This window comes from Danio rerio, chromosome 17, assembly GCF_052040795.2.
Source record: "Danio rerio strain M-AB ecotype USA chromosome 17, GRCz13ab, whole genome shotgun sequence".
NCBI classification, from domain to species: Eukaryota; Metazoa; Chordata; class Actinopteri; order Cypriniformes; family Danionidae; genus Danio; species Danio rerio.
In genome coordinates, this window is record NC_141037.1 from 12,611,158 (window position 1) to 12,636,305 (window position 25,148).

The window sequence follows — 25,148 nt, forward strand, 5'->3', positions numbered from 1 at the left end:
CCAATTATTGAATCTCAGAGAGCTGTCATGACAAAAAAATGTTTTATATTCTTTCAGCTAAACAAATAACTGTAGCAGAAGCATGTTCATCATATAACTGCAAAGTTCATTGACAATGGTGTTCTTATATTGAATGTTGGGTAAAGGCATTTTTATAAGTAATATATTACAATCTTGAGTCACTCTTCTTTTTAATTATATGTGTTAGTAAAAGCAATGGTTTTTAAGTCGGACAAAACATTATAGAAATAGCTTTGCCCAATCGTCAATGGTCGCTCATAATAAATTGCAATATTTTAGGATATATCAAGTACTTGATTTTTGTTTTAACCTGATGTTTGTTTGTTGGTTTTTTCTGTGGGAAACTGTGTGTTTATAATAATGTGAGTTGATTTGATTAATGTAATTGTTTGTATCAAATGCCAACTAATAAAGTCAACTGCACTTCACCCAAAAAATGAAAATTTACACACTATACTTGCACTCAAGTGGAACCAAACATTCATCAGTTTATTTTATTTTATTCTATTGAATACAAAAGAAGATATTTTGAAGAATGCTCAAAACAGTAACTATCAACTTCCATAGAATTTGTTTATCCTTTTTTTTCTTCAAAATATCTTCTTCTGTGTTCAACAAAAAAAAGAAACTCATTAAGGTTTGAAACAAGAATAAGTAAATGACAGAATTTTTATTTCTGGGTGAACTAGAAAGTGTAGACGCGTAATGTGAAAGTATGCGTCATGTTATTTATGTTTTTGTCTGACACTTATACAGACTTAAGATTGTAATAGATTACTTTTAAAATGTAACTTTCTCTATTCCTCCATATATTACTGAGATTTACTGCTACACAAAGATTCACACACATAAAAATCAGAAAGTTGAAAGTTTCAAAAAGTCAGACATCCCACCCTGAAGTTATACTAAGAGACCTGAATTAAACCGCACTGGCATACAAGTCTGCGGTCAAACACATACATAAAATATCAATAATAAAAAAAAAAGCCTGTGAAGCTCTGAAAGCTCTAGAGTCATTTCTCCTCAATGTCCTATTAAAAAGAAGACAATAGATAAAGCGAATGTTTGACTTCTGAAGTTAAAGCTGATGTTCTTCACGTGAGCTTATTTTCAGTAATATGAAGGACTGTACGGATGACTCCATGGCTTCCGATTACAGAACTGTCAAAGAAAAAGATCAGACAAAAATAATTAAAGGATGCGCTTTTACTACATTCATTTATTCATTCATTTTCCTTTGGCTTAGTCCTTTATTTATCAGGGATCGTCACAGCGGAATGAACCGCATATCCTAGCATATGTTTTACACAGCGGATGCCCTTCCAGCTGCAACCCAGTACTGGGAAACACTCATACACCATGGCCAATTTTGTTTACCCAATTCACCTATACTGCATGTCATTGGACTGTAGGGGGGAACATGCAAACTCCATACAGAAATGCCAACTGGCCCAGTCGGGACTAGAACCAGCAACTTTCTTGCTGTGAGGCAACAGTGCTAACCACTGAGCCATGGTGCCACCCACATTTTTACTACCTTACCAAAATATAACTAAATCATTCATTTTCTTTTCGGCTTAGTCCCTTTATTAATCTGGGGTCGCCACAGCGGAATGAACCGCCATAAATAAATCAAATACAAAATAATAGTTTGATTTAATATGTATAATTTTTTATAGAATAATTATTTTTCACGATAACATTTGAGGGACTCACCCCTTGTTGCCAGCTTTCGTTGAAAGCCTGTGCCTTGCTCATCCTGAAGTTGCCATTTTTAAATCCTCGATTATTTCCTCCTCGACCCCTGAACTTCTGTGGAAACAGCAGGTTTATGATTCAATGTTCACACTTTTTCAAGTTTACCCACATTTCAAAACCAAACTAACAAATATACCCAGCAGGCACGGGACTAGAGCTGCACAATTAATGGAAAAAAGATTCGAACCCCTATACGATTTTAATCCAGCATTTCTTCGATTCTGCCATTCAAGTTTGTGAGAGAAGCAAAGGCGGCTGCACGAGTCTTTTCATTGTTTTCATTGTTGGACACCTCCACATGATGTTAAAGGAGTCACATACTGTATTTATAAGGTACAATTTACCTAAAAATGTCATTTTTGTCTTCATATAATGCTGTATCTGCGGCCGCGAAATCACACTTGACGTGAGCTGCTGACCGTGAGCTGTTACCACAGAGAGGGCGGGCGTGCGCCCTACTTAATGATAGAATGTGCGCGCGGCTACTTTAGTGAACAGAACCTGCATAGGCTGTGAATAACAGGTAATAAAGTTGTAAATAATATTCAGTTTGTTGCACAGAGTGATCGTTTGAGAGCCTCGCGCGAAGTATGAACAGCACTTAGCAGTGAAAATGAAACCGAAAGCGTGCACATCATTTAAATGATCATATCGCATTTTAGAGTTATGATTACGACAAGCATTTGATGTTTTTTCTTTCATAGAGAACACACAGTTGTGCATGAAAATAAATGTTTACAGTGTCAGTTAAAGTACTCTAGCCTATATAATGTTGATTTTACCAGTGAATTAAATGGTCTAATAATGTTCTCAATGACAGATTGCAAGCATAGGCCTATATCTCAAACATAATTCAACATCAGAATTATTATAAGTAGACTAGAATTATTTATAGAAACCAGTAGACCTACACATAATAACTTTATTGTTGTTCTACCATATGTTTTAGAAAAAACAATAATAATTGCAGACTCATATTAACCTTTATTTTACATCTACAGAATCGTGCAGCTCTACACCGGACGTCACACAGGCGTAAAATTGACGCTAGCATACAATATCAGACTAACTTTGAATTTTGGTTGTATATGAAAATCCGGTTGACGTTAATTAATGTAATTGTAATGCAATAATGGTCACCTTTTGTAAAGCTGCTTTGAAACAAAAATTATTGTAAAAAGCTCTATATAAATAAACTGGAATTGAATCAATAATAACAAAAATAAAGATTAAAAAAAAAAAAAAGTTTTACAAGAACAAAACATTGACAATAAATGCAAATCCTGCCATGGCAACTAAATACATTTTTTCAGATATAAAACTTTTTTTAACGCAATAATTTAAACGTAAAAAAAAAAAATAAATCTTTGAAAAACTTTACTTAGAGTGTGTCTTGACAACCACATGTAACTGAAATAAAACAAAAGTATCTAAATTAAAGATTACAATAAAAAAAGGTTTACAATAACAGAACATTTAAAATAAAAATACTTAATTTATACTACACAAAGTATTACTAAAATCATGACAATAAAAGTTAATATAACATTTTCATGTCAAAGGTTTGTGGTCAGAATTAGTTTTTCATGTTTTTTTAATTATTATTCTGTTCATCAAGCCGACATTTATTAAAGGTAAATAAATTGTTAAATATTTATCAAAAAAAAAATAATAACTGCTTTCTTATTGTATGTAGTTAGAAAAGAAATTATTGCTCCAGTCATTATTTCTTTTATTACTATTACCAATAATAATAATAATAATAATTAATATTAGAGTGATTTCATGATTATAAGGATCATGTGACTGAAGTTTGGAGTAATGAAGCTGAAATTTCATCAAAAATTACTGGAATAAATGATAAAATTGAATCAAATTATTTTTGAGCAGTTCTTTTATAGTGCAATAACATTTCCTTATAAATTTTACAAAGTGTACTGTATTTTTGGTGAGCAGGAGAAACTCATTTTAAAACATTTGAAAATCCTACCGACCCCAAACTTTTAACCGGTAGTGTATATTGCAATAAGCTGCTACTTCTGAATGCATATCTGATTGGTGTGAGATAAGAATGCTTTTTTAATATTCAACCAATAGTGCTGCTTCACCTGGTTAAAGTTGCCCCCTCCACCGTGCCCCATGTGTTCCCTGTGCATGGCTCCTCCTCTGTTCCCCATGTTTCCCCGTCCTGGTCCCGGTCTGGGAGCACCGCCTCTATTGGGCATCACCATGCCCCGGCTGAAACTGCCCCGACTGAAGACTTCTCTGAAGGCATGCGGAGGAAGGAAGTCTATCGGTGGTCTTCTGAACCCACCACGAGGAATAGGCACTGCCGAACAAAAAGAAAACATCACATGATTACACTCTGAAGTGTGTCACATTCTCATTCAGGCTGCTTGAAGCAGTTCGACTTTGTCCATTTACTTCGAGCTATCAATATATCATCAATATTTTAAAGTACAAAGATTGATCACATCCAAAATAAAAGTTTGTTTTGACTTAATATATGTGTGTGTATAATATACATTTAGAAATAAAACTATATATAAAGTGGTTTGTAATATATGTCACAGAGGGAAGCTGGCAAGTGCTATGCAGGTAAACCTCACTTCTCTAACCTCTAATGGTGCTCTAGCGACAGACACTAGTGCTCCTGATGGTCCTTGATAGAGTCACTGACTCCATGCAAAGAATCGCCGATTCAATCCCACTTCAGACCGAGTTAGGTGCAGTAGGATTGGTGGGTTACACACGGGGGCTCGTCCGGGATGGCAGTGAGGTATAGGAGGTGAGTTTAACAGAGGCCAGCTTGTGATGTGCTATGCAGGTAAACCTCACTCCTCTGACCTCTAAACGTCTCTAGAGACAGATGCTAGAGGCCATGGCCTCCTTGTTTAAGCAACTGACTCTCATGCAAAGAATTACCGGTTCGATCTAAGCTCAGACCAGGTTGGGTGTAATAGGACCGGTGGGTTACACAAAGATACTTAAACTTATAAATAATTTCTATCATAATATACACTTTTTTTGAATTCTAATTATAAACATTCTCAAATATGTGCATGTTTGTGTGTATTTACATATACACATAAAAAATAAGCACTACACACATTTAAATTGTTTGCATAATCACGATTCATCGCTGCCCAGCACTTAAATTTTATAACACTTCTTTACGTATTATTTATATATTTTATAAAACTATTTGGATGGATGGTAAAAAAGCTGTTACAGTCCACTAGATGGTAGTATTGATTTTTTTGATGCATGAGGTCATCTTGCAGAAAGTTAGTAAAATAAAGATGGTGACATTGCGAAAAAGTGCATACTAATGCTATAATGCTGTTGAATCTGTCTCTTCCTAATGCAATGGTAAGGGAATTTCCTGTGTTCCTTCTTTGTGGGCGTTTCTTTTGCACAAGAGTTTCACAGGATTTCACAGAACTGTGCAAAAAGTAGAATGTTTCATTTAAAAGGGCTCATAAATGTTGTAGTTTGAACTACTCATAAGGCCCATGCACACCAGGGGTCTGTTCTTCATACCTTAAATGATATAAGATGATTTAACTGATCTCTGGCTAATTTGGTACTTCAAACAAGTTTGTGAATCAGATAAAAATGTCTGATTGAACTGATCTGAGATCGCTGTGTGTTGTGAAGTACAGATGTATGGATCCTTAAAATCATGATCAGCAATGCAACGATTGGCTGATGGCAGAGCAGCGTAATGACATCATCTGATTAATACTAAACTGTCCATGTGAGCAAAATCACATAAATATAGTAAATGGTTTGTTAAATATGATAAACTATAACTTTCCACATTTGTTGTGGGCTGCAGGCTTTACAGTTTCATGTGTCGAGAATATCTATGTTTAGTTTGACATTTTTTAGCAGATTTTCATCACTATAGTAGCCTATTCAAGATTCTTAATAACCAGGGGCCTCATGTATCAATGCTGCGTACGCACAAAAACTTTGCGTACGCCAGGTTTCATGCCCGCGTTTGGATTTCCCAACAATGAAATGAACGTGAGAATGTGCGTTCTTCCACACCAACTTCATGCCTGGCGTACGTTCATTTCTTGTGTGTGTTTGATTTAATTCCATTGGCAACTACTCGAGGCAGTTGTGTTAAATTGCACACTACATCTTTGAGCCGTGTAATGGCAGCTGTGTAATGGAACAGGTTCATCCGCATGTCTAGCAGGTATATAAGATTTCCATACCATGCAGTTGACCAGCCAAACATTAAAGTGCAATTTGCAGCGTTTGCCGGTTTTCCCAATGTAATCGGAGCGATAGACTGCACACACATTGGTATAAAAGTGCCACCTGAAGACGAATTTGTATACGTGAATCAGAAACATTTCCATTCAATAAATGTGCAAATAATATATGATGCACACACTTATTAACGATTCCTACTTGTCTTCCTCGTGATGAAGAGTAGGCAAAATCTGATATGTAGCGGGGAAAAAAAAAAAGAACGTCTTCATCAGACGCTGGATTCGAACCGAGTTCATGCTTGAATGTGTCAAAACATGTTGCCATGCGTTTTACGAGCAACGCCACTCGCGCTGTTAAAATACAACAACATTTTACACCTACACATTGCACTATTTTTTTTTATCTACTCAGTGCGATGTTCAGACCCAACTGTGTTAACCACGTCAGCTAAACTCTCCCACTCTATTTTTTTTTCTTTTGTTATTAATTCTGGAGAACAAACTTTCAAATAACACCATTTTCTTCGGTCTACCTGTCTATTCTGTTCAAAGTTTCTCTTCTAGCTTGCTTTTGACATTGCTTTTTTGGTTGGTTTTGCCAACGTATAGTAATTAGCATATTCATACGGGGGAGGGATTTTGCGCTTATGCACGTTTGTCAGTTTCACGTTCATTCGGACGTACAAAGGGAATGTGTGTGTGATTCGGCGTACGCAGTGTTTCATACATCTGAATTGTTTACTGCGTACGCACATTTACAGCTTTGTACGTACGCAATGTTTTAGTATGATTTCAACGCAAGTCTTCGTACATGAGGCCCCTGCTGTTTAGCTTAATTTTAATCACCGGCAAACTAGCGGTCAAAACATGACTGCACAAATGATTAATCCTTTAAAAAAAAAACAAAAAAAAACTGTGGAATATTTTTGTCAGCAATGCCCGTGCAGCCACTCATCCATTGATGTAGAAAAGTAATGTAAAATTATAATTTTAGTAATTAAAAAAAATATTTGCATAATGACCAGCGGGAAACCTCTTGATCATAGATGTATGTGTATATCTCTGGTTTTGGATGGCCACAGTCCTCCACTGCACCTTGGTCCCGCATTCATTTCAAAGGAGCGCTACCCTGTACTAAAATAGCGGCTCTATTGCATTTACATTTACATTTAGTCATTTAGCAGACGCTTTTATCCAAAGCGACTTACAAATGAGGACAAGGAAGCAATTTACACAACTAAGAGCAACAATGAATAAGTGCTGTAGGCAAGTTTCAGGTCTGTAAAGTCTAAGAAGGGAAGTATTAGTAGTATTGGATATTTTTTTTCTTTTTTTTTTTGGGTACAGTTAGTGTGATATTCAGAGAGGCAATTGCAGATTAGAAAGTGTGGTGGAGACTAACTAGTTGAGTTTTTAGTCGTTTCTTGAAAGTAGAGAGTGACTCTGCTGTTCTGATGCAGTTAGGGAGTTCATTCCACCAACTGGGCAGATTGAGCGTGAGCGTTCGCGAAAGTGATTTCTTCCCTCTTTGGGATGGAACCACGAGGCGACGTTCATTCACAGAACGCAAGTTTCTGGAGGGCACATATTGACGCATTCCTTCTAATAGACAACTGCAGGGTAGGCGACATCTAATGTATGCATCTATGGTGGCGCTGAACTGAAGTGAATGAATTGACGTACCACCCATGAAGTTTCCTCTGTGCGGAAAGCCTCCTCGTCCTCCTCCTCTCTGAGCTAGTCCTCCTTCTCCACCACGGTTGAACATGTTTTTTCCTCCTCGTCCCTTTGAGCTTCTTCTCTTGGACTGAACCCCTGCCTGGATGGGTTTCGGCTCTAGAGAACAGATTTTGCTGTCCTCTTTATACTGTTCAAGAAGTTTGGCTACTTCCTCCTTCTGCAGCTCCACATACAGCACTTCACTGAAGCAATCACCTTCCACTGGCAACGAGTATATTCCTGAAGGAGCAGAAGATTTAACATTTATTTTTATTTAATAAAAAAGACAGAAGCACAACAGCATTTGCTTTGAATAAAAAAATAACAATAATGTAAAATATATTTAAAAATTAAATGGAAATAATAAAAAAGGAAAGAATAGAATAATAAAAATATAAAACACAAATAATAATAATAATATAATATAATTATTATTTGCTTTTTTATTTAAAAATACAACAGATGTATTGCCGGCAGCTAGTTATCTGCAACTCTCACATGGTCTCCCACTGAAGCTAAGCAGGGCTGCGCCGGGACCACAAGGAAAGCTGACGAAAATATGATCATTTTAAGATTTTAAGCTTGCTGAAAAAAAAAAAAAATCCTGTTTCTGTTTATTTTTCTGAAATTCATTTGTTGAGTGGTGTGATGAAAACTTTTTAAAAATACAAAAAACAAAAGAAAACAAAAAACAAAGGAAACAATCTTTGATCCAAATTGTGTTGTTGAGCATTTACCAGTGTTTGTACATAATCAAGAAATCACTCAGGTACAGTCCTACAAGTATTCGGAAATTTACATAGACAGGTCTCTAACATGGGACATTCACGTAAACCGAATCTGTAAAAAGCTTCATCAAAGACTGTATTTCCTACGAAGGTTATGGTACTTTGGTGTTGATAAGTAAATCATGTACTTTTTTTTATCAAGCTGCATTTGAGTGTCATTAAGAACTCTTATCCCAGTCTTAATCAGACTATTGAACACTGATCGATAGTGTGCTTATGCTTTTTCCCTGTATGTAATTCTTTTGTATATTTGCTTATTTTTATTGTGTCAGAACTTGCTGAAGTGCTCTGAATCCACAGAAAATTTCCCCTTAAGGGACAATAAAGTATACGAACAAAGCTATGTTGCTGCCAGAAGTGGTGTTAGTAAGAGCAGCAGCAGGTGCTCAAACTGCGATCTGTGTCAGCCCTAACACCCCAGTATATTGATGGAGACTCTATAATGCACAGTGAGCACTGCCTTTTAGATGAGACATTAAACCGAGGTCCAGACCTTAACGTGGAGTTTAAAAATCCCAGAATGTCTTTCAAACAAACAAACAAACAAACAAACAAACAAAAGTGTTCTGGCCAATTTGGCCCACTGGCCTCCTAACCATGCCCGTGTAAAATAAACTAAAACAATATGTAATGTAAATATTACAAATATTAGATAGATTGTTCTTAATTTAATAAATTAAGTTTAATTTGTTTTTGTTTTTTTATTAATTTTGATTTTATAACAAATTTTGATCATTAAAATAATTAATGATAATTAAAACTAAATTTAGTTTTTATAAGTAGGAAATGTATAAAATCAAAAACAAAAATACAGATTCAAAAACGTAATTATACACACACACACACACACACACATATATATATATATATATATCAAAACTAACAAAATTACGATAGAAGCATACAACAGAAGAGTTATTAAAACCTAAACCAATTAAGTGTGAATAAATAAGTGTCAACAAACTAAATAAATAAATAAATACAATCATAATAAAGCACCTAATAAACAGCATTACAATTTACAGATAATACATGATGCTAAAACAACAATATTGCACACAATTTAGATCAAGTTCAGCTTGAAGCAAAGATCTTACTCTTGGTTTTTCTGATTGCCTGTTCAGGTACTTTTTTGCCATCAGTTTCTGCTTTTTTCAGCGTCCTCTTTTTATATTCCTCATCTGTCGGACAGACGACCACTGCTTTACGCTGAAACCCGGCAAACAGGCACATTTTCCTTTTCCGGGCTGAAGCTGAAACATTGGTCTAAACGAAAATACAACAATGAACTTAACGTCACACGTACAGGGTGCAGAGATTACTGTATAGTTTAATATGACACTTAGTTTATTCACCTGATCGAGAATGTAGTTGCGTTTTTTCCGTGCTGCGATCTCAATGAATTTACCCAGAAACAGAGGAGCACGCAGGGAAATCTCTAAGAGCTTTGTCACGTCTTTCATCTGTCGTTTCAGCGTGGAAATCTGAATCGAAACATCAAAAACACATCGGTAATGTAATTTTTGTAATAATACATTGCATGTGTATGTTTTCATATTCATACACACGTTTGAACCACTCAAAAAAATTACTGCTCAATTCACAACACAGACCTACACACACAAGCTTGTTCTTAAACTCCTTCTTCTGCTAGTGAATTTGGAGTCTTGTGAGTGCCTGTGTAAACTAGGTTAATAATTTGCATAATACACGCCCAAACCAACTACATATAAAGGCTTTTAAGCAAAGAGGCACTCATCCGGAAAAAGACAAATATGGCATCAAAAAAAAAAGACAAAGGAAAAGAACTACATATTCATTAGGCGTACCTGTCTAACTACTCGCTAACGCAAATTTCTAATTATCCAATAACATGGCAGCAACTCAATGCATTTAGGCATGTAGACATGGTCAGGACGATCTGCTGCAGTTCAAACCGAGCATCAGAATGGGGAAGAAAGGGGATTTAAGTGACTCTGAACAAGGCATGGTTGATGGTGACAGATGGGATGGTCTGAGTATTTCAGAAGCTGCTGATCTATTGGGATTTTCACACACAAACATCTCTAGGGTTTACAGAGAATGATCTGAAAAAGAGAAAATATCCAGCGAGCAGCAGTTCTGTGGGTGCAAATGCCATGTTGATGCCAGAGAAGAATGGCCAGACTGGTTTGAACCGATAGATAGGCAACTGTAACTGAAATAAGCACTTGTTATATCCGAGGTATGCAGAAGAGCATCTCTGAGCACACCATTAGTCCATTAGTACCAATTGAGCAACGTGTCAACGCCACAGCCTACACGAGTATTGTTGCTGACCATGTCCATCCCTTTATGACCAGTGTACCCATCTTCTGATGGCTACTTCCAGCAGGACAACGCACCACGTCATAAAACGCAAATCATCCCAGACTGGTTTCTTGAAAAAGACAACGAGTTCACTGTATTCAAATGGCCTCCACATTCACCAAATCTCAACCCAATAGAGCACCTTTGGGATGTGGTGGAACGGGAGATTTGCATCATGGATGTGCAGCCGACAAATCTGCAGCAGCTGCGTGATGCTATCTTGTCAATATGGACCACAATCTCATTGGAATTTTCCAGTACCTTGTTAAATCTAAGCCATGAAGGAATAAAGCAGTTCTGAAAGCAAAAGGGGATGCAATCCGATACTAGTAAGGTGTACCTAATAAAGTGGCCGGTGAAGGTATACTGTATTATCAATATTTAACATCTAGTTATTTTTTATCCACCCAGTAAATAATGTATCTAATTATATGTAGTTTTATACATGTTTATAAGGTTCAGGCGAACCTTTTAATGTACATCTACAATAAATTTAAGAAAAATGTTGATAAATCATGATGTAAAATTACCACACACACATTTCATGCAAAATGTGTGCGCACGCATGTTTAGTGAATGAGATGCATTGTCGTCTGTTAACACTCACCATCATCTTCTCTAGGATTGTGTCCGTCCCCAGAATGTTGTATTTTCCAGGATTGGCTTCTGTGTGCTTTGTGACCCACTCCGTTTTTCCAGATCCAGGCAGTCCGACCACCACAATGACCTGAGAGGATTTGCAGAGGATTTCAGTGTTTATGATTTTCACAGATTTCACTGATTTTATATATAAAACAACAACAACAAAACACTATTTCATACACATGTGGCTTATATAAAGGCTATTTCATCAGTCTAATAAAAAGAAACCATTCATTTTCCTTCGGCTAAGTTTCTTATTTATCAGTGGTCACTACAGCGGAATGAACCGCCAACAATTCCGGCATATGTTTTATGCAGCAGATGCCCTTCCAGCCGCAACCGGTTAAAGGGAAACACCCATACACTCTTGCATTCGCACACATTCTCATAAACTTCAGGCAGTTGAGTTCATCCAATTCACATATACCACACACCTTTGGACTTGTGATGGAAACCGAAGCACAGGCAAGAAACCCACGCCAACATGGGGAGAACATGCAAACTCCACACAGAAATGCCAACCGACTCAGCCAGGACTTTAACTAGCGATCTTCTTGAAGGGGGCCACAGTGCTAACCACTGAGCCACCAGAAAGAGAACATACAAAATACAAGTGTTTGTTTTATAGCACTTTATCAATTTATGCCTTCATATTGTAATTAAATTGTGTATTGCAAACAGGCTGTTAGATCAAAATGAGTTTTTTTTCATTTGAACTGAGCCATAAATCCACACTTCACCAGCATATACGTGAAGAAAAAATTATTAGCCCTCCTGTGAAACTTAAACTCTTTAAAATATATATATTATTTAATATAAATTATATATATCTAGGCAAAAGTCTTATGTCTTTTGCCTGCAATAAAAAAATATTGATAACTTAATTCCATAATATTAGCCCTCTTTTATGATTCACTATAAAAACAAGCCACTGTTATCCACTGACTTGCCTAGTTAACCCAATTAATCTAGTTAGGCCAGCTCTGCACAAGACTTTTGGCCAGCGGAGAAATTAAAATGGTCGTGCCGAACTGAGTCTGGTTCTCTCAAGGTTTTTTTTTCTTCACTCTCCTATAGGTGAAGTTTTTTCCCCTCTCCGCTGTCGCCACTGGCTTGCATGGTTCAGGATCTGAAAAGCTACTCATCGAGGAATTTACTCTGTGTTTGGACTCTCAATAATGACTTCAAACCACACTGAACTGAGCTAAACTGAACTGAACTTAAACACTAAAAACTGAACTACTCTGATCCAGTTACTATGACCATTTATGTGAAGCTGCTTTGACACAATCTACATTGTAAAAGCGCTATACAAATAAAGCTGAATTGAATTGAATTATATTTGCACTTTAAGCTGAATGCTACCCAGCAAGCACAGGATGTCAACATGACGTCAGACTGACATGGATGTACCCAACGTCATGGTGACATTGCATTTTGTTTGGAAATGAAAATCGGGTAAACGTCAGAACCCCATGTCAGGCCGACGTCAATGTCCAACCTGAAAATCAACCAAATATTAATGTCTAATGAAGTAACAGCTTGACGTTGTGTTGACATTATCACAATGACATTATGACGTTACAGGATTTATTACAGTTTATGAGTTTACTATGCTACGGTATTCTTGTACACACTATACACTTTACAATGTGGTTAAAAACATGTTTATTATAAATAAAAATTACTATATACAAAAGCGTGGATGCATAGTCTACATTATTATTCATATATTTTAAAAGGGAAAAAAGTGCTCCACAATAATGAACATCTAGTTTTGGTTGCAGGAGTTGCATTTTTTTTTTGTTCAGTCAATAAAATTTACCATCAAGAAACCAAACATTCACTGCTGCTGCATTTATAGATATAAATGTTCACGTTACGGTTGTTTATTCCACCAAAACGCCAGTAAAGGCTTAGATTATTGCAAAACAAGATAGAGATTTCATCACAGCGATTACATGGCAGGGTGTTATACAAATTCCAGGAGAATATAAATAAGTGTGTTGGTGCTTGTATCTGATTTTTATATAACGCATTGACCTATTTATACACATAGCCAGGCCTTTATTTAATAACTATAGGTACTGTCAGACAAATTATTGCATTCAAAAAAAGCTTGTACACATGGATGTACTGAATACATTTTTAATACATGCCACCTTTTCCCCCATTTTTCAGCCAGTTTCTTAAACTTTCCCTCTTTTATGAGTAAAAACTTTTGGAAGCCTATAAAAGCTGTTAGGCATTTCTTATTTTGGCCGATTTAAACAATTATAAACAACATAAAAACAGAATAATTTTGACATTCTGATAGCGATTCCTTTATAGAAAGAGTCACTTCCTGTCCCCCATCTGAGTCCTGCGTCATCAATGACATCATTTATAAACATAAACCTAAAACATGGCTGATTTAATACTATTAAAAATGTAGAAAATGTAACGTTCCGCTTGAATATGAAACTGACCTCACAGTCTTTCTTGTTCTCTGGGCCCTTCGGTCCTCTGATGCGATCATGAACGGGGATCTGCTGCAGGAGTGTAAATCCATCCGGTTGAGCGAAGAATGGGCTTTCTTGCTGGCCGAAGTTGAACTCAACAGCACAGTTGTGGCAGAGGACGTGCGGGAAGAGCGGCTTTCCCTTTAGCTCATCCTTACTCACTGTAAACGCCTTTCCCAGATCCTCTCCATTCTTGGAGAAGGAGATTTCCACTTCTGCTCCATCAAAGTTCTGGCAAATAAACACAGAAACCATGATATACTATGACCAGAATTAGCACATAGAATTATTTTGAACTGTTTAATTTTAATATACACATACAGTTATAGTCAAAATATTTCCCAAAAGAAGTTTAACAGAGTAAGGAATTTTCCACAGTATTTCCTATCATATTTTTTCTTCTGGGAAAAGACTTATTTGTTTTATTTCAGCTAGAATAAAAACAGTTTTTAATTTATTAAACACCATTTTAAGGTCAAAATTATCAGCCCCTTTAGTGTACAGAACAAACCATCGTTATACAATAACTTGCCTAATTACCCTAACCTGCCTAGTTAACCTAGTTAAGCCTTTAAATGTCACTTTAAGCTGTATAGAAGTGTCTTGAAAAATATCTAGTTCAAATATTATTTACTGTCATCACAGCAAAGACAAAAAAAAAAACAGTTATTAGAGATGAGTTTTTAAAACTAATATGTTAAGAAAAGTGTTGAAAAAATATTCTCTCCGTTAAACAGAACTTGGTGAGAAAAATAAAAGGGGGCTAAAAATTATGACTTCATCTTTAATTACTGAGCCACCGTGTCGCTGCCACAATCAAAATTACCTTAAGTAAAATTTAAAATAAAATAAAAACTGAAATAAAACAAAAATAGCGTTTTCATCAGAATGTAAAATTTAAGAATCCTTCTTGTGAGATTACGTGGTCTTCAGTAAACATTTCTTATTTCTACCAAGTTTAAAAAGAGTCGCTTTTCAAAAGTTTTCTGGAAAACTTCTTTCATGACTTTTTTATTATAGAAAAAAACAATTTAATAGATTACCATTTAACATTAAAACATATTAAAACGTTTGCACAATAACGGTTTTTACTGTCATAACTTTAAATAATTAAATGCAAACTCAAATACTAATTATAAAAGTAATCATTTCCTTAACATCTTACAGTCCATTATGGGCTAGATAAACCCAAAGATTCCCTCATTATTTACTCACTCTCAATTGTTTCTCAATAAAACTATTTACTCTCTCAAGTGGTTTCCAATCCCTTAAGAGTTTCTTTCTTCTGTTGAACACAAAACAAGATATTCAGAAAAATGTAGAAAAAACATCTATTAACATCAATACTAGGGAAAAATACTAATGGACTACTATAGAAGTCAGTGGCTGTTTTTTCTAGCATTCTTCAGTATATTTTCCTTTGTGTTCAACAGAAGAAAGTAAATGTTACAACCGGCTCAAAGATGTTACATTAATGGAGACGACACAGTGAAATAAAGTCAAAAATAATATCTATTCTAACACAATTGAAAATAACATTATCAAAACATCAGTATCAGGATGTTCAATCAGTTTGAAAAGCAAATGAATGGATGCGGTGGGTGTTGTCAGTGCTAGTGTATGGATGATTGTGTAAACTCTCTCACTGAGTTTAAATAAGGGAGCTGACAAGCATCAGGTGCGCTAAAGTCTCGCCATAACCTACAACAGACAAAACATACAAAAACACAATCCAAAGCAACGCAGTCATAACACTAAATCAAACCGGCTTGGAACAAGTGAAGCGTGAGTAAATGATGACAGAATTTAAAATTTTGGGTGAACCATCTCTTTAAATGGTAGTGTATACACATGGCGCCACTTAATGGTCAAGAGTAGCAACTGCACAGTGGTTAAACACTTATTCTGAGAGATTAAAAGCACATGTATACTTACAATAAAACAACCGACAACATCATTTTCGTCAAAAGTCTCCCCGTAGTCCTCTGTCACAGCATTGCTGGTTTTCTTGGCCGTCATTGAAAAGGCATACGAGTAAGCTTCCTCTCCTGTCAGCATAAAGAATGCACTTTGAATTTAGGTGTTCGCCTCTAAAAAATTCATTTTCGAACTAAATATAAAGACCCTCCTTACCCAGCAGATAAGAGCTGTTGGCCAATGACCAGCCCACCAGGACATCGTGATCTTCAATTCCTTTACTGGAGATGTGCTTAACAGGGATCTTCTCGATAACCTGCTCACAGTGGAAGTACTTGTATGTTTATTTCCATTTTAGCCATTACAGTGCTCAGCATATTTAAGTACACTCCATTTTGAAGATGAATATTTGTATCCATTTCTCAGTGAATATAGGCGATGTATTTTGGTGCATTTTAACAAAACAGATTTATTAAACCGATATATTTATTAGAATTATATTTTAGTCACCAAACATATTCAGAAATTGAAAGACAATGCAATTAAATAAAAAAATTACAACCTCTAACATTTCAACTAAATAGTTTTTTTTTTTTTTGCTTTTCTTGATTTTTCCTCTTTTTAAAATTTGTTTTTATTATTTTTCTATAACAAGTAAATTTGTCTGTACTAGTTTGACCGTTATCGAAAGTTATTTTGTTAGATAAGCTCCAGATTTGCCTTTAACACTGACTAATCTAATGTGTATGCACAAATATAATATTGTATAGCTTCCTATAAAAAATATGAATTTAAAAGAGAGATTTGTGAGGGGTGTACTTATATATGCTGAGCACTGTACATAGCAGATAAATCTGATTGTTTCCCATTCATAACATTTTATAACAATCTCAAATATAAATGCAAAAAATAAAAACAAACATTTTTAGCTAAATCAACCGGATAATTTGATCAAGACGTGTAATTTTTTTTTCTGGATTAACAGAGAATCATTATTTATTATTATTATTTTTTATTTAAAGAGATCTCAATGGGGTATATGCCGAAGCATGCTAATAGGACTTTTAATTTGCCAGTAACCTGGGTTAAGCGCTTCCGGCGAATTGAATGCCAATGCAAAATCCGGTGCGTTTAAGGTCTGTTTTCTTTAAAAATGATATCCGATTTAAAGTGGGTCTCAGATTGTACAAGCAGCACCGCATTAAATTACATTTCCCCTGCCATATCTTTATAATATGAGCATTTATTTTACCCCAGTGTATTCAATGGAGCTTCTGCGTTAGCGTGCCGATTCTGACAGGCGCGTGCGAGTAAACAGCTTTTTGTCTCATTTAACGCTTGAGCAACTAAATAAATGCTAAAGTTCGTTTAACTGAATATATTTTAATGACATTACAACATCGATGCTGTATAAGGAACCGTATAAAAGGGAAAAAAAGTTCACAATAACAGGTCACCAGAAGTGTATCAACATGGGAACAGCACTAGCTCGGCATATACCATATTGATAGTTTTAACATGATGTTACACCATTAGGGGAATGGCTGCTAGTGGGCAAACATTAATATGTTCTGCTGACAACCAAGGCCCAATCCCTATTGTATTATTTTACACCTACCCCTTGGCCCTTGAAACAGAGTGTGAAGGTAAAGGATTTCAAAATCTTTCCCTAAAAAAATGGGACAGCACTACAGCACCTGCACACGACATCATATGATGTTGCAAGCTCTTCATATAAGATCAATGACAGCAACTGCTGTAATTATTCCACATGCATTGTTTTTTGTATTTATCTTTAGGCAATCACCAAAGGCAGCACTATACATATATCTCAAAACAAACTTTTATTTTGGATGCAATTAATCTTTGCACAGCATTAGAGAAAATTGTACATATTTTGCCTTTAAGAGCGAACTCTCACCTTCATCTCAAAGCAAGCCTTGCCCTTGTCCACTCCATAAGACCCTCGTCCTCCTGCCCACAGGTAGGCAAAGCTCTCCATCGTAAGAGACGAGGCGCTGTAGCGATCACGAGACACCTTGAAGTGCAGGTCACAGTTGTCTGAAGAGAAAAGACGAGACTGTATTTATTACAAGCTACAGACTGACTGCACATTCAGCAGAAACGATGTTGTGACCTGCAGGCTTTACCATATCACCAGTATTTTGCATCAAAAACATATTGCGAGTTGTTTTTAAGTAAGATCTTCATACTCACAGGTGTCCAAACACACGGTTGTGTCATCAAACTCTTCATCTTCTTCCTCCAGAGGGGGCTGAGGAGACTTTGCCCTGAGAGAAAGGAAAATAATTTAGCTGATTTACTATTTTGTAATCAAGTGAAATACACTTAGCCTTCAGATGCAAAAGTCTGTCAGATTTTTTGCATCTGAAGTCCATTTATTTGTGTGTGTGTGTGTGTGTGTGTGTGTGTGTGTGTGTGTGCGCGCGCGCATCACAGCCATTTTTTTTTATTATTGTAATTTTTTTTTTATAAAGGCATTTTAAAGATAATTTTCTCTGGATTTCTCAAAAATTGTCAAAGGGTTTTTACTTATCAGAAGTTAAAACATTGATATTGTGTTGGTATTTTTAAAAATTGTATTATATATTAAAATAAAATATTTAAAAATATATAAAATCTATAAACAATAAATAATAATAAAAAAAATATAATATATTTAAGTGAATAATAAGTTTTTAAAATATATATTAGGGCTGCACAATATTGGGAAAAATATTTAGTTTAGTTTTCCTGCAATACTGTATACATTGTAATATGAAAATCTTTTTCTAAAATGACTATATGAAAAATAAATAAATAAATAAAAAAATAGAGTACAAAATAGTCAAAGTATAAAAAGCAGAAATGAATGAATAGATTTTCCCTATACACAAATATTAATCTTATCCAAAAAACAATAATAAAAATTATATATATATATATATATATATATATATATATATATATATATATATATATATATATATATATATATATATATATAAAGCAGACACTTAGTTAAACAAAATAACAGTGTCAACAATGACTAAACTACTGAGAAATATCCACAAGATAAATGTGAACATCACATAATTGGAGATCTGACTGGGACATGAGGGTTTTAAATGACTGAAAAACAGCTGCGGGTGCAGTTAATGGTTTTTGGTTGGACAGTTTAACAGTATTGAAGTTAAAAAATTTAATGATCAAAAGTAAATTAAGACTGCACAGTTTTTATTCTACTGTATTAAGTAATTAAACACAATTCATCTCCATTAAAGCGACAAACTTGTGCCTAAATGCTTCAAATTCTCCTGAAATCTTAGTCACATTCCTTTAAAACAAAGACAGAAAATAATAAAAGTCTTTTGCAACGACTTCACAAATCGCATGATACGAGACGTGTTTTCTGGTTACTTATAATCCCAATATGACATTGCGGATCCTGTGATGTGACTATTGCAGATTCGCACATCGCAATGTTGATGTTGAAACAATATATTGTGCAGCATTAATATACATATTTAAATATAACCATTTTGATTTCATCATTGTTTAACATTTACATTTTAAGAGTATAAAAATGTTTAGTGGTTGTGAATGCATTACCTGGAAAAAGAAAAAAGACAAATTAGCATATCACCAATACATAAACAAATACATATATTAATTAAACACAACATAAACAATAATAATAACACAAAAGAAGAATATACGATTTAAACATAATATCTGATAAAAACAATAACCCATACAATATAACTTCCACCAAAACACATTGATTTCATTCTTTAACAGCCCGAGCACTGAGGTGAAAGAGATGCCCTTAATATTATTATAAGCTCAAAATTATTTCAAATGGTCAGTAAAAATGTGTGTTTCTTTGCACTGATGTCAGATCTGGCTCTTTACTGCCAGAACTGCTCATAAATCTTTCAGGTGCAGCGGAACCTCAGGAGTACCAGCAGCCCGACTGCACAATTCTTACCGGCTGTATTTTCTTTCTTCAATAAATTCAAAGTAGGCCCTTCCATGTTCATCTCGGCGTCTCTTTACACCCTTCTTATTCTTCTGTTCATCTTTCTTGTCTTTGTCCGCATCCCCTTTGGAAAACAAACAATAAAGCGTAAGGAAGAGTACCTCCCTGCTGGACCAGGCATGATGTAACATGATGGTCCACAGAATTACTGGAGGATTTATACTCTTGTTTAGGGTATGCATGAATTGCAATGAGCAGTGCTTTAAAAGAAAATTTATGCTCAAGGAGCGACGTCAGACAGTGCGGGTATTGTACACTGCGGGATTGTATGAGTACAGACAGAAGGTTGATGCCAAGACAACTGCAAACTGTGCAATTTTGAGCTGAGTAACACACATTTACATATTCAAATTGCATGCATCTTGAAGAACTGCAAATGTTGTGACATAAAAATTAGCGATGCACCGATACTGAAACCAGTATCGGGTCAATGCTTTGTTAAAATACTTGTACTCGTATCGCAAATGAAATGACGATACCACTCAACAGTATGTCACTACGTTGATTTGTTGTCCTACATGACTTTAATGTCTTAAGACAATAATTAAAAGAGTGGCGAGACTTGACAAGGCCATATGATGCTTTAAAATGCTTTTCTAATGTTCATGACTATAGTATACAAATGAATGAGGTGTCACAGAGCACTGACTGAATCAGATGGCCAATCAGAGATATTGGCTATCCAGAGAAAGGGGCTTGGTTGAAACCAAAACTCAATCAGAGCTGCAGCAATGCAGAGAAAGTGGAAAATAATATACATTTTTTTGAAAATTAAAGCATTATTTTAAATTAAATAATAAATTAAAATAGCATCATAAGGCCTGTTTGATGGTCACAGATGTAGGCTAAAGCCACTAACCCCCCTTTAGCACAAAGGGGGTAGAAGCATCTGCCAAATGACAACAAAGAATACCATGAGGTGCTCCTCAATACTGTAGGGCATCTATGGACCTGAAAAAGTTTAACTTCCACTAAAAACATGTAGTCAATAAACATGAAATATATAGTGTTTGAGTTTTTAGCCCCTTTAAGCAACATATTTTCCAATAGTCTACAGAACAAACCATCATTATACAATAACTTGCCTAATAACCCTTACCTGCCTAGTTAATAATTAATCTAGTTAAGCCTTTGAATATCATTTTAAGCTGAATACTAGTATCTTGAAAATTCTTAAGTAAAATATTATTTACTGTCATCATGACAATAATAAAATAAATCAGTTATTACAAATGAGTTATTAAAACTATTATGGTTAGAAATGTTTTGAAAAAATCTGCTTCTTTTCCGTTAAAAAGAAATTGGGGAAAAAATAAACAGGGGAGCTAATAATTATGACTTCAACTGTGTACTGGTGCAAAGACATTATAAGGGATCAATTAAATAAAATGAATAAATCAAAATGTACATTTTTAATAAAAAAAAATAACAATGGATTTTTTTCATTATTTCTTGCATTTAATTTGCAGATATTTCTCATACTTTAATTAGGTTAATGAAATATGTATTACATTAAGGTTTGACATATGTAGCACAATGTAAAGAAGATGTTGCATTCACCATAAAAATATATATATTGAAAAACTATTGGATAATCAATAAAATTATAAAACACTAAATAAAGGAAATAGGAATAAGAAAATAATTAAATTACGTAAAAATATAAGTTTATATTTTATTAGAAATAAATATTTGAAATAAAAAGAAATACATTGTATTATATTATGCATGTTATTATAATTAATATAATTATGTATAACATTTAGCTATATTAGATTAGAATAAAATAAAATACTTACATACTTAGCAAAGTAAAGCCTATTGCTGTAAATCATATAACCTGAAACTGTAGCAGTAACTCAAGGAGAAACAAATGGGACAGCAGCAATGAGCCCATAACAAACCCCAGTATACGCGTTCTGCTGACAGTATGAATTATTTTAGCCCAATTATACACAAAGTAACTATGAATTACTCGATCTTCATCGTATAATCTCACCCTTGTCAAGAGCCACATCATCCTCATCGAATTTCTCCATCTCTTCATCTTCATCATCATCACCATCATCATCTTTAAGAAGAGCGTCTTCATCCGATTTATCCATCTCTACCCCGGCGTCCTCCTCTTCCTCCTCCATAATATCATCATGCTCGGCCTCCGCGTTTCCTCCATCCTCTTCTTCCTCCTCCATGCTCTCTCCCACCGGGTCCTCCTCCAGGTCTTTGCCGGCGGGGTCTCCTCCGTCCTCGTACCGACGCTCGGAGCCGTTAGTACCAGAGAGCGCCTCCTCGTCTAGTGCGGCCTGCAGGCGCGACATAAGATCCGCCTTCAGCCCTTTATCAGACAGACTCCTTTTCTTTAGCTCGTCCTTCAGCTCGTTCACTTTCAGCTTCTTCACGTTTATAGCGCTCATTGTGACCGTCGTCTTCAGACTTGTGTATTTGAGCAATTATGAACGGAAAATATGAACGGAAAGGGCAGGTTGTTGTGAGCGGACTGTCCGTTAACGCGCGGTGCGGTCACTGTAGGCAGCAGTCGAAGCGGAACAAGGCCAGCTCAGCTTTATATAATCTACCGTAAAGCACGTTATAGCCGAGCGCGTATGAGACTACCGTAAATATCGATATTGATTTAAGATAATAGACGTAGTTTTACAATTTTTAGAAATTGTATTGTCTGTGTGGCTTTTTTGTTTAAAACTTAAGGCATTTTTTGTTCTGTTTTTAAACATGGAATTTAATTAGATATTTTACAGTCCTTTAGATAGGGTGGCTCTTTTTTCTGAAAAAGTGGACCTTTTCTGCAGTTATTCACCTCATTTTCTATTCAATTATGAGGTTTAAATAATGCATTGTAGTGACATTTTAATTACTAATCTTCGCCGAATCTTTTTGACGTACTAAAAATATTTTCTAGAGTGCTTATACTGCTTTATTACAAAGAATTTGCATTTAAACTTTAATTTACTACAGTTATATAAATAATGCTATGAGTTTTATTCAAATAAAAAATTAATAAAGAAAAATAAAAACATACTTATTTTTAAATACAAATTTTTTATCATCCATCATTTTAAAAATATATGGTCAAACTTGTTTTAAACTAAAAAGTGTAGCAGAAAAAAAAAACTCACCATCTCATTTCACTTTCCTCAGAAAGCCAGAATTTGGCCACTTGATGAGCAGATGAACATGATGTATATAAATTAATTTCTGCCTCTCCTGATGCCTCTATTTTGATTTCCCATTTTATAGCCGTTTGTAATAATCAGTTTGACATATCTACTTTGTATTTGAAAGATTCTTGAAAGATTTACAGATTATAATTACCAATGGGGACTGGAAAAAGTCTATCAAGGTCATAATAAATACATAAGAGTGTGAAGATGCAAAAACCTCTAAATGCCTTTTGAAACATTTCCCTAAAAGGAGTATTTTTTATGTGTATTCATATCACTTAAATGGCAAAGATTAAGTCCTTTTCCTGGGCTTTAAAGTAAAATATCTCAACATAAACAAAGGATGCTGAGAAAAAAGTAAATTTTCTATGGAAATTTCAGATGTTTTTTGCATCTAAACTCTTGACATGTTCTATTAACTCAAGACACCTAATCCAATATAAAAGTGTGCATTGGCTTCATTATTCTATAGGGTTAAGCTTAATAAATTCTAGTCCTCTATCTCCTGTAAATGTAATAAATGTGAAGCTGAAGGCTTCATAGGACATATTTTTTGGTCATGGCCAAAACCTTTTGAGATTTGGAGCAAAATGTTCAGATTCTACTCTGGGGCTTGTTCTTATGACCTTGCCCCTGATCCAGCAATCACTGTTTAGGTTTATCTGACTCAATTTGTAGGTTCAGTCATCAAATTAAAAAAGCTGTCCAATATAGAATGGTGATATATAGCTAAAAAACATTATTCTTTGTTTATGAAAAAGGCATCAAAACCACTTTAAATCCTTAAATCCTGGCTTTCAGAATTTTCTGCCACTTTACATTTAGAGAGAATTAGACACAATTTTTCTGAAAACATTGCTGGCTTCGAAGCCACCTGGAAACCCTTTTTAACTATCTGACAAATGCCAAGAATAACAGTTTAAAGGTATTACCCTGTCATCGTCTGCAAGATCACCATATTGCCTGTGCCCACCCCACTGGCTATATGTGTAACATTGTTGACCCATGTATAATATTGGAGGAACTGATGTAATAATTGTTTTAAAACCTTTTTTTTGTTCTGTCTTTTTTTTTGTTGAGTTTATTTTCTGTCTTTATAATTGTTGTTGCCTTTTGTATTGCTTTGTGTTGCTTTGAAGTCAAAATAAAAATATAATATTCAAAATAAAAAAAAGAGTTGTATCATCAGCTAGTTGACTAATTATTGTGTTCCATAAAATGAATGCCTGCAATATTGTCATTTTTAACAAGAATTGCTAATAGTTCTGCAGCCAATATACATAATTTGAGGAAAGCTTCTACATCCTTGCCTTATTCCTCTGGTCACATGAAATATATTTTCTTGGCACTCAAAGCGCATTACACATAGAGGGAATCTCCTCATCCACTTTTTTTTTAAATGTAAGAAAGAACATTACAAAGATATAATATGAACAAAGAGACAAAGAGGGTTACATAAATAGAAATCCAGCTAATTAAACAAGTTTAAATGATTTACACCAAGAAAGCGTTTTACATCCAGTGCAATTGTTAGAGTCTTTTAAAGAGTTCACATAAATTTCAAAGTCCTTTCTGAAAATAAAAAAGTAAGGGTGTTTCTTTGAAAATTCACATTTATGGATATAAAATTTAGCAATAAAGCAATAAATCAATAATAAATTTACACTGAGAAGGATCTACACTCAGAGAGTAACCAAAGAATACAATTTTTGAGGAAATACAGAAGTTTGGAAATAAGAATTTGTTTATGAAATTGGAAAAGTCAACCCAAAACACTTCACAGTAAGTACACTCCCAAAATAAATGGTTTAGTGTTTCATCATATTGAGTACAAAATGAGCATTTAGGTGAAATATTGTTATTAAATTTAGCTAGTTTGATATTTATTGGGTAGCAATCTCCTCATCAGTGTAGCATCCACCTGTATGACGCGACAGCAGCCATTTTGCACCAGACCGCACACCACAGAGAGAGAAGACAGCGTGATAAAGTCAATTATGATA

The 25,148-nt window shown here is 34.8% G+C and overlaps 1 protein-coding gene across 3 annotated transcripts; it reads right to left on the reverse strand.

Annotated features, from left to right (window-relative positions):
- Positions 1 to 25: 25 nt before the first annotated feature.
- Positions 26 to 22,504, reverse strand: hnrnpua (heterogeneous nuclear ribonucleoprotein Ua). Of its 3 annotated transcripts, none has more exons than XM_087289961.1 (14): positions 21,966 to 22,504; positions 19,916 to 20,030; positions 18,142 to 18,215; positions 17,846 to 17,985; positions 16,141 to 16,240; positions 15,943 to 16,055; positions 13,975 to 14,238; positions 11,472 to 11,591; positions 9,871 to 9,999; positions 9,613 to 9,781; positions 7,692 to 7,967; positions 3,888 to 4,108; positions 1,738 to 1,830; positions 26 to 1,182 (listed from the first exon to the last, which is right to left on the reverse strand). In XM_087289961.1, the coding sequence occupies exons 1-14, from the start codon at positions 22,378 to 22,380 to the stop codon at positions 1,132 to 1,134; spliced, it is 2,280 nt and encodes a 759-aa protein (XP_087146087.1). In that variant the 5' UTR covers positions 22,381 to 22,504; the 3' UTR covers positions 26 to 1,131. The 3 variants fall into 3 exon arrangements, with proteins under 3 accessions (XP_087146087.1, XP_087146086.1, XP_087146089.1); XM_087289960.1 differs by having other exon boundaries at positions 1,738 to 1,833; XM_087289963.1 differs by lacking the exons at positions 26 to 1,182; positions 1,738 to 1,830; positions 3,888 to 4,108 and adding an exon at positions 6,475 to 7,156 and having other exon boundaries at positions 7,594 to 7,967.
- Between the last annotated feature and the right edge of the window lie 2,644 nt (positions 22,505 to 25,148).